The following is a 14,318-nucleotide window of genomic DNA, read 5'->3' as shown; positions in this document are numbered from 1 at the left end:
ATCAGTAAAAGTAAATTTGAATTTTAGTTTATCTGTATACATTTGTGGCACATCTATAATCAGTATTATTGTTTACAAGGTGAATCATCAATACTGGAATATAACCTTTTTGTGTAGATATTATTATTATTTATTATTATTATTACAGCTGATAATACTACACATAACAACTACTAATACTGCTACACGAATCACAACGGTGGTAATTACTACTATTTCTATAATCAATTGATAATTACTATACCTAATAATTGCGTATGCCTATTTCAGGAGCAATATGTTTTCGTTCATACATGCCTTCCCACCGATGCTTTGCCAGAATCCACATATGAAAATACAGCTGGGATCATGAGAGAAATTCTTTGATCATCATAGATGAGGGGATTTGATCAAAGCATGTAGATTATTTGAATATGGAGAAAGAAACCGTGACTGTGGCATTTCATTGTTATTATTTTACTAATTCGACTTTTATATACTGTTTTCATTCACTATCTAGAACATAATTTATATCCAAAAATGCATAATATCCAGAATCTGTATATTTTAATGTTAGAAAATTGTGGCGTTTTTATATTCCTTTCGTTTCTGTTTCCACGTCCTAAGTAAAGTACAGATGTTAAGATCAGACCTATCTAGAATACATGTCCCGGGAACCCTTAACGAAGGTGGATATGTCATCTCTCTAATTACATCTCGCCTAGATGTCATTGGAAACGGATATATTGGCCAGCACAATTATTATTTTATTTATTTCATATTTTAATTTCTGTATTAGAAAAGGGAATATTATTCTTGTAAGATATACTGCTCTCAACAATTAGTTTTGAAGTATGAAAATAATTCCGAAAACTTAAATATTAATATTTGATTAGAGATATACTTTACGAGTCTGTGGGTCATGTCTAAATTTTTTGAAGTGTTATTTACATGACAGCGAAAGCAGGAAACTTGTAGGTAATGTAACCCAAATCTTTTCTTTTGTATTTTCGTATATTCTGTTGAGAAATGACAAGTTATTTGAGATATAAAAAAAAGAACATCGATTGAATACTAGTTTTGTTTGTTATATCTAGAAAGCATTCTTATTTTCATAAAATATAGACAAATATGTTAAAGCCATGATCATTCATAATTTGCTTAAGAATATAAAACTTTGAATGTGAACGATAGATTAATTTTACTTTATACTTCACCCAAGTGTATGAATACAGAGATTTGCTTAAAATTAACACCATTCTTAGAATCGCTTTTATTTTGTTTATATATTCAAATACGTAAACATCCAAATTTCTTCTAGCTAGAAAAGAAGACACCAACGGAACAATTATGAAAGATCATTTGTAATGGTTCGTATACACAAAGGTTATATGTGTGATTATTTGCAGAGATAAAGCAAGTGAATGATATTGGTTTTATTATTGGTCAAATTTCAAGAAAAGCAAATTCCAAATTATGTGCTAGAACTTTGTTTCAGATATAGTGTTGCGGTGAATGTAGGGGCCTCCAGTGGACAAGTGGTTTTAAATACTTCCCTTTGTCAATAACTAGCATCCCACCTATCCAATTCGGATCGAGTCACGAGCTCGACAAATGTGGGCATGAGACAAAGATTACCAGTAGCGTCCTGTGGACCAATTATACTGGCAGAATGTATTCCATGATGTGCTGAAAAACGGTGTTAAACTCACAACAACAACAATAACAAGGACAACAACAATAACTACTAATGTAATTGCATGAAACGACAACATTGAGGGTGTTCGAGGCTATAATATCTTTTAAAATGTTGGGAAAAGTTAAATTCATTGGTGTTAACTAGTGTTATCAGTACTTTCATAGCTTCAAAGAATGTACCCATTTGCGATGTTTGAAAATGAAACAAATGTAACTTTGAAATTATTGGAATGATGAGTGAAAGATACAAACCCAAAACAGGTTTTAGTTGTGCTATGAAGGACAATAACTCCATCCTTACAATGTTGATATTATCAGGGAAGGAAATCGATATATATATATATATATATATATATATATATATATATATATATATATATATATATATATATATATATATATATTCCTTAGAGTATCACTATAAATGGCAGTCAATTCATAGTCCATGAATATTTCGTTCTTCCGAATTTTTAATTAGCATTATTGATTCTACATCGTGTCGTTGGAAATGAAGATGCAAAGAAAAATTAAAAAGAAATGAACGGAATTGATATATAACAGAATAGATGCTACTACATATATTATTTCACATCAAGGGTCATATTTTCCAGCCGAATATAAAAAAACCACGTGATTTGTCCATTAATTAACCGTTTAACATAAAGAAATTGAAATAATCAGAACAAGTATAACTATGACTAGTACAAGTAACAGTCTCGATGATTGGTGTTGATAATGGCACGTGTTATGGAACAAACATCATGTCTCCAGTTTTGTTCTTTTCACTTGGAATCCCTCATAAAATTATATTCTCATTATCTTACGTTATTGTGGTTCTTGTATGTATTGACAAGCAAAGTCTTTAATACATCGTCGCAGAGCAAGACTGTGCTAATAGCAACAAATAACGTTCGCAAATTTTACCGTCTATATTGCGTTGTTTTAACGATACTCCCTCAACGCAAAAGAGGGTTGTTTTGTTAAATTTGGTTGTCGTTAGAGGATGACCTCCCTATCCTGTGTGAGTGGATATATAGAACATCAACAGAGAACTGAGCATAACCATTGAGAAGAAATAATACAATATGAGCCCTCCTTAGACAAGAGAATAACAATTTGATGAATATCATAAGCTGATAATGACACCTTCAATTCAAGCACATTTACGTTTACAGAATTTCAATAGCAGTGTTCTATTATTGATTCATTTCATCATGATAACGAGAGTGTTAAAACGAGCACAATGTCCACGCCTGCTTTGCAGCAACTAGCGTCACTTCTTTTCTTTGTTTCGGTGTATCCCACGTCTTACCACCTTCACGTGTATACGTTGGATCTTTCTTGATCCTTCTATCCTAACCGCTTCACCTCTTAACCCGACTTCCATATTTCGGACTGTCCCAGACTGTTCCAGAGAGCTATTTCCGTAAATGCTGTTCTTTACAAGAAAATGTGCGTCCTATCATTAAAACAATGTCTTTTCCTGCAAGACAGCCACCTGGTTCCCTTACTTGTTTTATCGAGAACGAACTACTCTTGCGTTTTCCCCGGAGTAGAACGAGTCTTGCTTCTCTTAAAGGAAAATCTCGGACTGAAGAAATTCGCCCAAAGTCGTTACTTCAAAAATTCAACATTACGAGCAAAGGGTACGCATTGCGTTAAACTGACCAATCTTAATTAGCCGTAACGTTTCCTAGTTTTTCCTCAAGATAATTATTTCTTTCGTCAGATGTTGACAGCCTAAAACCCGATAAATATGACGCATACCAACTTCCCCTTGTTAACTGAGTATTCGACATGGCGTTCCCATTAAGCGGTTATGGCCAGAAACTTTAATGTTTACTTTCTCGGGACAGCTTTGCGGTGTCCCGGTCAATTCTAAATTAGCTGTAGATGCTGGCCTCTCAAATTTAAAAGCAGACATGGGAAAAATGTCGAAGTGACCCTTCCTATGACACCTTGCTGGCTTGACTGTACTACAATTTTAATGTACAATGTAATCAATTTTAAGGTTCAATACTTGGTCAGAATAGAAGCATTACAATTGACATTTTGTTGTTGTCGCACTGTGTGCGACCAGTCTCTATTACGCGTAAAGAAACAGAACTATTTTCTGTTACATTTTATTTTATTCCTATGAAGATTACACGCATGATATTTAGAAGAAAGAATACAAAGAGATGTTTAACCACACATTATTATTGCACAGTAATATCAAATATTACATCGGATTTGGAACTAGATTACTTTATCGAAATATATAGTTTTCTTTAAAACGATTTTTGGACAGAAAATTAAACCAGTAGATAATAATGGAGAGGCCAGCCTGCGTTGTATTGTTTTGTAGAGAGAAGCTAATGAATTTGGCATTTCTTTTCAACCTCTATGGAACTAAGCCTATATAAAGATTCTGTACATGTATGTACAGTGCCATTTAACTGAGGAAAACAGTTCCTTATGGATATCTGTTTTTACAAAGACAAGAGATAAAACGTATATTCTCCAAGAACATGAGAACTCAATCACCCCTAGAAATAAATCATCATATTAGCTAACAATATTAAACATATCTCAGATAGACACATATTTTGATTTTATTTTTAAAACTTAAGTTTAAACAGTTTCATGCTTATAAGATTTCCTAATCATGGGTTTATTTTGATTATTCATCTAAACAAGTTAAGGCATTATTTTATGCAACTTTACAGCAGAAGAATATAAATATAAAATTCCATTTTAAATGTTGTGAAAATGTAATGGATAGACAATTACGATGAGAAAGATTAATAAATGACACTTTTTGAATAGTGTTTTATATTGGCTTTCCATAGCGGAGAGTACCTGAAAAAAATCCTTTGTAAGAAATGAAATCAAGCTACCTTATATTTGTAACATACATCATTTAACGAAAGTTTGAGAGTGGGCAGAAAACTACCATGATTCATTATAGTCCATTGAAATTAGACAAGTATGGATAATATCATGGAGCTCTGAATCGGATGCTTAATTGAGATAATTGTATGTTCGGTTTACATTTACGCGTACAGCATTACCCGATAATAGTTTATTTACGTCCTACATTATTTGAAAATACTAAGTTCAGTTGACCCCATGCTGCACGAGCTAAGTGGTTGCAGTTAGAAAACCGTTTAATGAATTCACGCGATTTTATATTAAGTTGTCCTTTAAATGTTTCTTGACGTTCCTTTGTCAATGAGATGCATATAGTTTACATTTTTGTGGGTTATCTAGCTTTTTCACTCTTTAGGGAGTGATGTTTGAAAGCGGCATTGCTTGTACAAGATGCCGTTGTCTCGCGGTAGTCGTGTTGGTATGCACCTGATGCAACATGCGGTATATCATGCATAATTATATATATTAATACGCCACCTTCCTTACTGTTGTTTGCTACCCTACCCGAACGAGAGAATTCTTAAACTGTTTCTTTTACGATTCTTTATAATGTAAACGCCAAGCTACAAGTAAGTCGAAAATATTTATTTTGTTTGCATAGAGTGGCCAGTCTTATGCGAGTAATATGTGCATTATCTACTATTAAGCTATTTGAAGATCGGTTTTAATTTTGTATTATGTTATTGCTAAGGCGAACACAAGACTCGTGAGATTGGTAGGAAATAAAAAAGCGGTATAAAGAAATACGTAGGTAAGCAACAAGACTGATAGATAAAAGGACAAAAAGACAAGAAGGATAGAGAAATAAATAAATGGACACCAATAGTTAAAACATTTTGCAATGGCACTATGTAACTTTTCTGTAAGGTATTTTCAGGAAGCAATAATTTAATTTGTAACGATATCTATTTTCCTGAAGATAAATAATGTCAGGTGCACGCAGGGCAATGACATTTCAAAACCAAATATGCAGGTGCGCTTCATCCATGATCAAATACTATTACATCACATAGGATAGAAGTAAAACATCTGAAACACTTGATTACATTTGCAATGAGGAATTGTGAAAAGATTAATAAGAAAAGAGAAGTCGATCATTATTTTTTCGTTAATCATTGTCGTGTTTTGAACAACAAAATATCTGCTTGAATTCCGTTACAAGCTATCAAAACCACATGTGCTTTTATGGAATCAAGAAACATACACACCCTTGTTTAAGTCGAGTCCAACTTAAAACAACATCCCTTATCTGCTGTCGCATCATTCTCTGGCAGGCTTTGGTCTACAGTGTTTGTTTAGCTGATTATTCCTAAGAAACTATATAGACCCAGATCTGCTGCCGCATTATGGGTCTGTGCAGTTTGCTTTTGGACTTGACTTTAAGCAAGTATATACGGTAACTATCTGTGTTCGATACTTGATTTGCACGATTACCAGATGACCGATTACGAAGTCATCGTCTCAATCTGTATCTATATAATAATGATCACGTGTATCGCATATGAAAAAGAATGCAGACTGAACATGTTAAATTTGCTACTAAATACAGTGTTGATTTGTACATATCCACTCCCTAACTAGTTATGCAGAATCGTAAACTACCTGAATGATATATAAATTATAATGTATATTTAATTTGCGTTATTTTTTAGTTTCCTTAAACAATTCATTATATGCTATTGGTTATCTAAAATTGTGTTTTGTAGCAGACTTTGTCTAAAGTCAAGTTCATTGTCCACCTGACCAGAATCACTGATTTTTTGTTTGATAAATGGCTGGTAAATAGTTTTTATTATCTGCTGATTTTTTTCTCCGTTAACTTTATATTGTCAGAATTGTGCAATATTACCTGATACTGAACTCGCGCGCAAATACACATATTCCATTCACATGCATTAAGGAACTACTTTCTATTGTGATCAAGCAATGGACGCAGACGCCAGCACTTGTCATTTGTAAACAAATCATGTACAGTCGAGTAGTAGGCGTTTTCCGTTGTGGTTGTTTAAATTTGTTTTTGAATGAAGTAAAGCAGGTATTTCGTGGACTGCCATATACCAGCTGTTTTGGCACATTCCGCGTTAACGTTTTTGATCCAATGTTTTGGATTTATGCTAGCTATACAACAGACGCAAGAAAGGGTCCTTATAATTAACATACTACTGACAAGGTATATACTGTCTTCTTTAGCTGGTGATAAGAATTGCAAAACATATACTTACAGTTTTACATCCTGAATTTCCTCAGAATGTACCTTCTTATTTCTGCAAATCCGAATTAAATGAGCCATGTCATAGGTTCTCAATCTTGATTACACATTTCGAAATTGTACTGTAATTTCGATGATAAGTGCAATTACATCCTCCTTACTGCCCTCAAAATGAAATAAGCAATAAATTTCATAGCGTCTTTTTGATAATTGCAATTGAAAGACTTCATATTTTTCCTACATTATGATTTCAAACATTCAGTGACAGAAACAAACACATTTCAGATGTCAAAACGCTTCTCCCTCGCTTATTCAATCCGATGTATTTCACTTCGAATTGTCACATATAAATCCAGTCCATAATCACGAAACTGAGTAGAATCGAAAAATAAATATTAACCTATTCATTCCAGATCAAATGGAAAAGTTGTTTGCAATGCGCATTCATTCACAATATGATTCCAAATTTGAACTTTAACTAGACACGCCATTTTCTTTCGAAAGTTATGTCGAGCGCGCGACTAAGATAAAATTTATCTGAGCGGAGATATGTGCGCATTAATAATGTTGTTGTTGTGTAATAATGAATATGCGCTGTTGTATTTAGTTTGGAAATATAGCATCCAGTCAGTTACTTTGTTTCTCGTAGTGTATTGTGTTAATATAATTAAGCATCAGGTAGAATAAAAAATGAGCATATAATAAAAATATTACTGCATTTGCATGGGAAAATATGAACTCGTTTTGTCGGATGGATATTCTGCGCTCCCAAGGCCGTGCAGTGTTTCCATTCGAAAAACTCGTTCATATTTTCCCATATAAATGCAGTAATCTATAAATATTTCTTCGTGAGTGTAGGCTAAATACTAGGATCATTATCTTTATCTGAGTCAAGGGCATTATGTTTATCATGCTCTTTAGTTTAATTTTAGCAACAAACCATCTAATTATAACTTAGATTGTTCTAGAAATGAACTTTTGCTCTCATCATGATATTTCTTTTGTGTCTTAGTTTTTATATATTCTTGTTTGCTGGAAACAATATTTAGTCCTGCGATAACATCCTGGCGAAAATCATTTTTATTGTTGCATTCAGAATTTGATTTGGGTTAAATTATCTAATTGAAATTATTTATTTATTTTGAAATACAAAGTGCTCTATTATAGTTTTGGAAAGAGGCATTAACTTGGAATTATAGTTAATTCTAACAAGGAAATGTTGTATTATATTAATGTGACTCAACAAAAGACTGATGGGACATTAAAGTTTATTTACAACTTGTGTTAGTAGTTATAATAATATTTTCGATTTAATTCACAATACCGTAAGTTCCTTTTTACATTTTTATTTCGTAGTCTATGGATATGACTGAAAAGTTGTTAAAGCTAAGTTAAAAATCCAAATACACACATTATATGGAACTAAATTATTTGCTGCATTTTACAAAGGTTGTTCTTTTTCGCTCTGTTCTATTACTTATTGTCTTCATAGAATATTGGGGAATCGTTTACAGGATATTAATGTCTCTAAAATAATTCAGAAAACGTTTGAAATGCAACTTCACTTTGTTTCGGAATTTTCTAAGTCAGATACCATGTTACGTACTTGAGAAATCAACAAGCTTTCACAAAGTCACCTAAAGCGGAGAACTTTATTTCAGTCCTAGGCGAAGGCTTCTTTAACGACGCAAGAAATAAAAAATATTTTGGTTCAGTATTAGGTAGAAAAGAATTTTGCTTGGATACATGTGCTTTGGGTTTGATTAGTAAGTCACCGTCTGGCTCTAACATGGACGTTATGGAATTGAAATTAAAGTAGAAGAATAAAATCGAGTTAAGAAAGTTTGAGCTTCACAAAGAGGAGAGAGAGACAAATGTAATTAGAGAAGAGAGAGAGAGAGAGACAAATGTAATTAGAGAAGAGGAGAGAGAGACAAATTCAATTACAGAAGGCTACAGAAAGAAAAAAGAGTTGCAGAGAGAGTAAAGAGAAAGACAATTGCAATTGCAGAAAGAGGAAAAAGTAAGAGAAGATAGGATAATGCAAATGCTAAAAGATAAAGAACAAAGAGAATTTCAATTTAAAATAAATGAATTAGAACTGACAAGTGGGAAAAACTCTCTACTTTTCACACAAGTGTAGGTTTTGATCTTACTAAAATATTAGGATATTACCCCCTTTTAAGAAGTAGGTAAACTTTCCTCATTTTGAAAAATAGCTGAAAATTTGAAATGACCAAGAGAGCATTGGACAATGCTATTTCAAAACGCACTTTGTTTTTGCAAGCCTAGTGATATCTATACTTCTCTGCCAGTACACCAAAGTGCTGATTATGATCATGTTAAAGAATCTATCTTGAAGGGTTATGAGCTGGTACCTGAGGCATATTGACAAAGGTTTAGCAACTATAAGAAATAAAACTGGACAAAAGAATGTTGCATTTGCATGGAAAAAGAACAATTATTTGATAGGTGGTGCTAAGTCAAGAAAGTTGGCCTAGACAACTCATATTAATTGATGAGTTCAATAACTGCGTCCGAAAGTGATATTAAGGCTATCTTAGTGAGCAAAAGGTCAATCGTTTGGAAAACGCTGCTTGTACAGCTGATGATTATTCCTTAACCCACAAAGTTTCTTTGTCAGTAAGTCTTCTATTCAGCAGTCGTCTGGTGAAACGCTATTTCAGTCCAATAAGAGCACTTCGAAATCTCATTCTGACACAAATTATACCCATTAAGTTTCTGATAATAACGATGCCTTCCTAGATGCGCATACTGCAAGAAGAAAGGACAATATTTTGGGAATTGTGAACCATTCTTGTCGAAGGGTTCTATATCACTCGTGGGTGATTGTACCAATCCTATTCCCTATTGAACGTTTAAGAGCCACAGGAGCTTCTCAAAGTCTTTTATTATCAGGTAATTTGCCTTTCTCTGAGAAGTCTTCTTCTACTAAAAGTGTTTTTATTCAGGAAGTGGAGTGTAGCTTTCTTAATGTTCCTCTCCAATGAATAAATCTGGCATCAGACTTAGTCTCAGGACCCGTGCCAGTCAGAGCAGTGTTGTCTTTTCTTTTTGAGGGTATTAATTTATTACTAGACTATGATCTAGCGGAATATAAAACTTGTTAATCCAATTGTAACCATTTCGATGAGAAGGTCGATCGTATTAAAAATTAAGTTCCGGATTCATACCCAGTTTGTGGAGTTACTTGAGCTATGGCAAAGAAAGATATTGAGAATAATGTTGATCAGGAGAGCATTTCCATTTCTTTATCTGACACATGTTTTAGCCAGGCTTTTGAAAAGGTCACTATTGCTCCTCGTATTGGTCAATCAACAGGTATTGATCACAGTGATTCTCTTTTTGCTACTCATTCTCTCTGTATTAATCAGGGCAAAAAATGACGAATTTGAGATCTCATATGTTTCAGAGGGCTATGAGCGAAAAGGAAGCCAAATAAGTAGTTTTTTGTTATTTTATTAAAAACGGCGTCCTTATGAGAAAATGGAAACCACCTGTGGTACCTGCAGTTGATGAATGGCCAGTGAGCTATCAAATTTGTTCCGAAGTCGTATGGGCAGGAAATTCTTAGTCTCGCCCATAACACTCCTTTGTCTGGTACTTAAGGGATGAATAAGACTTATCCCAAGATCGTGAATCACTTGTACTGGTTAAAAGTTAAAAGTGGTGTTTAAATATTTTAGACCTTGTCACATTTGTTAAATGGCAAAAGGTCCCAGTCAGAAGATACCTAAGGCTCATCTGCAACCTATTCCTGCATTTAGTAGAATAATATTAGGCTATGACGGTCTCTTACCCAAGACCATGTCAGGTGACCAATACCTGTTCACCATAATATGTGCGTCCACAAGATTCTCAGAGACAATTCCTTTGAGAAATACTAAAACTAAAACCATCATTAAAGTTTTGATAGAGTTAGTTTTAGTTAATTTGGCCTACCCAAATCTGATTGAGGGTCAAATGTTATGTTTGAAATTTTCCAGCAAGTAATGCATGAATTAGGCATCCATCAATTCAAGTCCTCTGATTATTACCCTGAAAGAAAAGGGGCTTTAGAAAGATTTCATCAAACTTTGAAAAATATGACTCGTTCGTATTGTTATGATAATGGAAAAGATTGGATGGAAAGTATTCACTTACTTTTTGTTGGCTAGGTAATTAGGTCAAGAATCTTTAGGAAATTTCATTTGAGCTTGTTTTTAGACATACTGTCTGTGGACCAATGAATTTGTTAAAAGAGAAACTTCTTTCAAATTAAGGTACGTAAATTAATCTTCTCGACTTCGTTTTTAATTTTAAATGAAAGTTGTCAAACACTTATGAAGTTGAAAAAAACTAATATACACTCTGCTCAGTCAAAAATGAAATTAAGGTATGACAAACTACAAAGGAAAGGAGTTTTCAACCTGGTGATAGAGTTCATGCTCTCTTGCTTATACCTCAAAATCCACTTCAGGCTAGATATTATGGTCCTTACACAGTTGAAAATAAGTAAGTGATTTAAATTATAGCATAAATACTCCTGGGAAGCAAAAACAAAAAGAACTTTGTAATATTTGTTAAAGATGTATGTTTATAGAAATAACCATATTAATCTTGCAGTCAATTTAGTTTTACCTGTCACAAACAGTGATGATTTAAGTGATGGAATACAACTGGACTTTAGAGCCCTTCAAGTAACCACTCTTCAGAATTCTGAAAGTATGAAAAATCTGGACAATACATTTTCACATCTGCAGCCACAAGAAAATAATGAACGAAAGCAGTTATTACTTGAATAAGAGCACTTATTTCCATATGTTCCTATACGCACAAATAAAAGCAACAGTGACTTTGAAATCAAAGATTCCACACATGTGTGGCAGATTCCGTACAGGAGGAACCATCTCAAACAGGAATGTTTGAAAGAAAGAAATTCAGTGTTTGGTGGAGAACGATTTCATAGAACATCATATATATCTTGTACTCTAGCTGGAAATATGTGCGTGTGTTTGTGTGTGTGTGTGTGTGCGTAAGTTCTACTGTTAGATCGGAGTGTATGTCTCATCGCAGACATAAGAGGTATTGTTTCTTCTGTACAAATGTTAAATTGGTATCTGTTATGAAATATTATATGGTTTTTTTATATACTGCCTTGATGGCTTATTTTGAAAAATGCTGAAGCACAGGATAGTCAAAGCATGATTGGTGGAATGTTTTATCATTTTTATAGCATTCATGAAAGTGTTTTCATTTTGATGCTTATCGTAGACCGACAGAACAAAATCTAAATATTTCGGAGTCATCGCTGCAACTGGGTATCTGGTAATTATATCGTATTCGTCAAAAATGTTTGAGATGCACGTTTCTCCAGTATAAAGAACATAGATTTACGTAAGAATCCAACTGAATGATGTAATTATCTCTACCATTTAGGAAACGAGTACATAAATAATCTCGTTAATATCATGTTCATTCACCTTTTCGTGCATCCTCCCGTATACAACTGGGTCAATTGCAAGATGTGTTTGACCCAGATCTTGACTTATGCATAACGTACTGCTAAGCCAGTCTCACAATTCTATTTTATCTATATGTTTAGTACAGTTATTTAAAATGTTGCGTACATGTACTTTGTTTCCAATTATTACGTTGACTTGAGACGGTCCCTTGTTGAAAGCACATGTCATCTTTGAATGAGATCGACCGACACTCATTTCATCCATTGAGATGATTATTTCGACTCGTCACTATGTTGCGAGTAACTGTTAGATAATTACGTGTTATTAGATGACAATAATTTATTTTGCCTTACTTGTTTACAGTGGATTTTAATCAAATATTGCCTCCCGGAACGTGTAGGTTTGTAATGGCGCAATTGTTCGCAGTACTTTAGGTTGCTGAGCGCGAGGTGGTAGCGTCCTCGTTTCTAACCATTATCGGAGAACATCGAGTGTCCCCGTTGTTTATGTTTGTGCAAACATCCGAGGTTCTCCAAGGGTACAGAGAGTATAAATAAGGTCCCCGTCGTTACAGACGAGAGACTGACAATATCGAAGTCACAACCGTCTGTCTCCTTTCGGACCAAAATTCAAAATACAAATTTTTATCAGTCATGATTACTTTTATTCAGTAAAAGCCCTCTCTCAAAGTGTTTTGTTATTACAATATCAAAATTCGGATTTGCCCAGATTTTGATTTATACAAAATTCGGACATACTCTGATTTAAAGTTATCCGAATTTCGGATTTGTCCAAAATTCGGATTTGCCCAGAGTTTGATTCATACAAATTTCGGATTGGTCCAAAATTCGGATTTGCCCAGGTTTTGATTTATACAAATTTCAGATTTGTCTAAAAAATTGGAATTACCCAGATTTCTTTTAAAGGTTTTATTTTATAGAATTTATATAAATAGGGTTAGTACAATCCACCACCAATATAATTATGCTTTGATGTTATATAAACATTGTCTTCATTATTATATCAAATTTAGTTTGAAAACGTATTTATGCTTAAATTGTTGTTTCTTAAAATATACATTAACACTTGTGTATTAAAAAATAATCTTGTTTGGCTTATGTTGTATAGAAAATGTATGGTCATGAAATAAAATTATTATTGTGTATGTCAATGTAATTGTGATCTTGTGAGTATTAGAGAAAGGAAATAAGAGAACATAATTTATTCTGCATTTATTTACAACATAAATAGCACACATTTCTTCGTTCTTCTCTATAATCTCTTCTGCCCTTCTAGCCTTTTATTGTACAGAAATATCAATACAAACACCACAATCAAAATGCTACATTCATTTCACCTCAAGCCAGTACCAGGCGAACCCAGAATATGTTATGACTGAAAGAACCGTAACAAACAGTTGTAATAGTACCAACTAATCAAGTGATACGCTGCTTGCCGTAACTTATCTCACAAATGGAAACAATTTTTTGATCCAATTAAAGACGGTATTCCTGTTAGTGATACGACCTAGTAAAACAAATGACTTTGTGATCTACTCAGTCATATTGGATTAATAAGAACAGAGAAGATGGCATAACGCAAAAGTGACAGGAACACATAAAGATCAGTAACCTATAGGGAATTGTTCTTTGTCGGAGGTGAAAAAAATTATGCCATTGACCTAACTGTTTTTTAATTCCCAGATTTATTTGCCCCTGGATAAGATGTATATCATACTATCTTCTATAATAGAGAATATCAGTTGTACTTAAAACGTTTGGGACTTTAACCTTTGACAGCTATTTTTGCACGCAGCCTCAGGCTTTTGCTCTGAATAGCACCTGAACTGTAATTGGATAATTTCGTATTTTGATACCTCCCTAATTTTTAAGGTAGAAGGCACGAACCTAATTATCAAAAGCCTAGCATTTATAAATTCACACATAAGCTAAATCAGTAATGTGTTTAGATTTACTTTGATTTAGGCTTGGAAATGGGTTGGCTTGTTGGTGACTGCCTGTCGCAGTTAGACTAGCACTGGAGATCAAATGCGT

At 33.6% G+C, this 14,318-nt stretch overlaps 1 protein-coding gene across 1 annotated transcript in view; it reads left to right on the top strand.

The window, feature by feature from the left end:
- Positions 1-13,485, top strand: part of LOC149796575 (receptor-type tyrosine-protein phosphatase S-like) — a 47,594-nt gene extending 34,109 nt beyond the window's left edge. Inside the window, exon 26 of the mRNA XM_089960630.1 lies at positions 271-13,485. Coding sequence (XP_089816756.1) covers positions 271-366 — 96 coding nt within the window. The 3' untranslated portion in view covers positions 367-13,485. The remainder of the gene's footprint in view (positions 1-270) is intronic.
- The last annotated feature ends 833 nt before the right edge of the window (positions 13,486-14,318 follow it).

The sequence above is a fragment of the Sinohyriopsis cumingii genome, chromosome 6 (assembly GCF_028554795.1).
Source record: "Sinohyriopsis cumingii isolate HCF-2022 chromosome 6, ASM2855479v2, whole genome shotgun sequence".
NCBI classification, from domain to species: domain Eukaryota; kingdom Metazoa; phylum Mollusca; class Bivalvia; order Unionida; family Unionidae; genus Sinohyriopsis; species Sinohyriopsis cumingii.
This window is presented reverse-complemented; position numbering and strand designations above follow the sequence as displayed.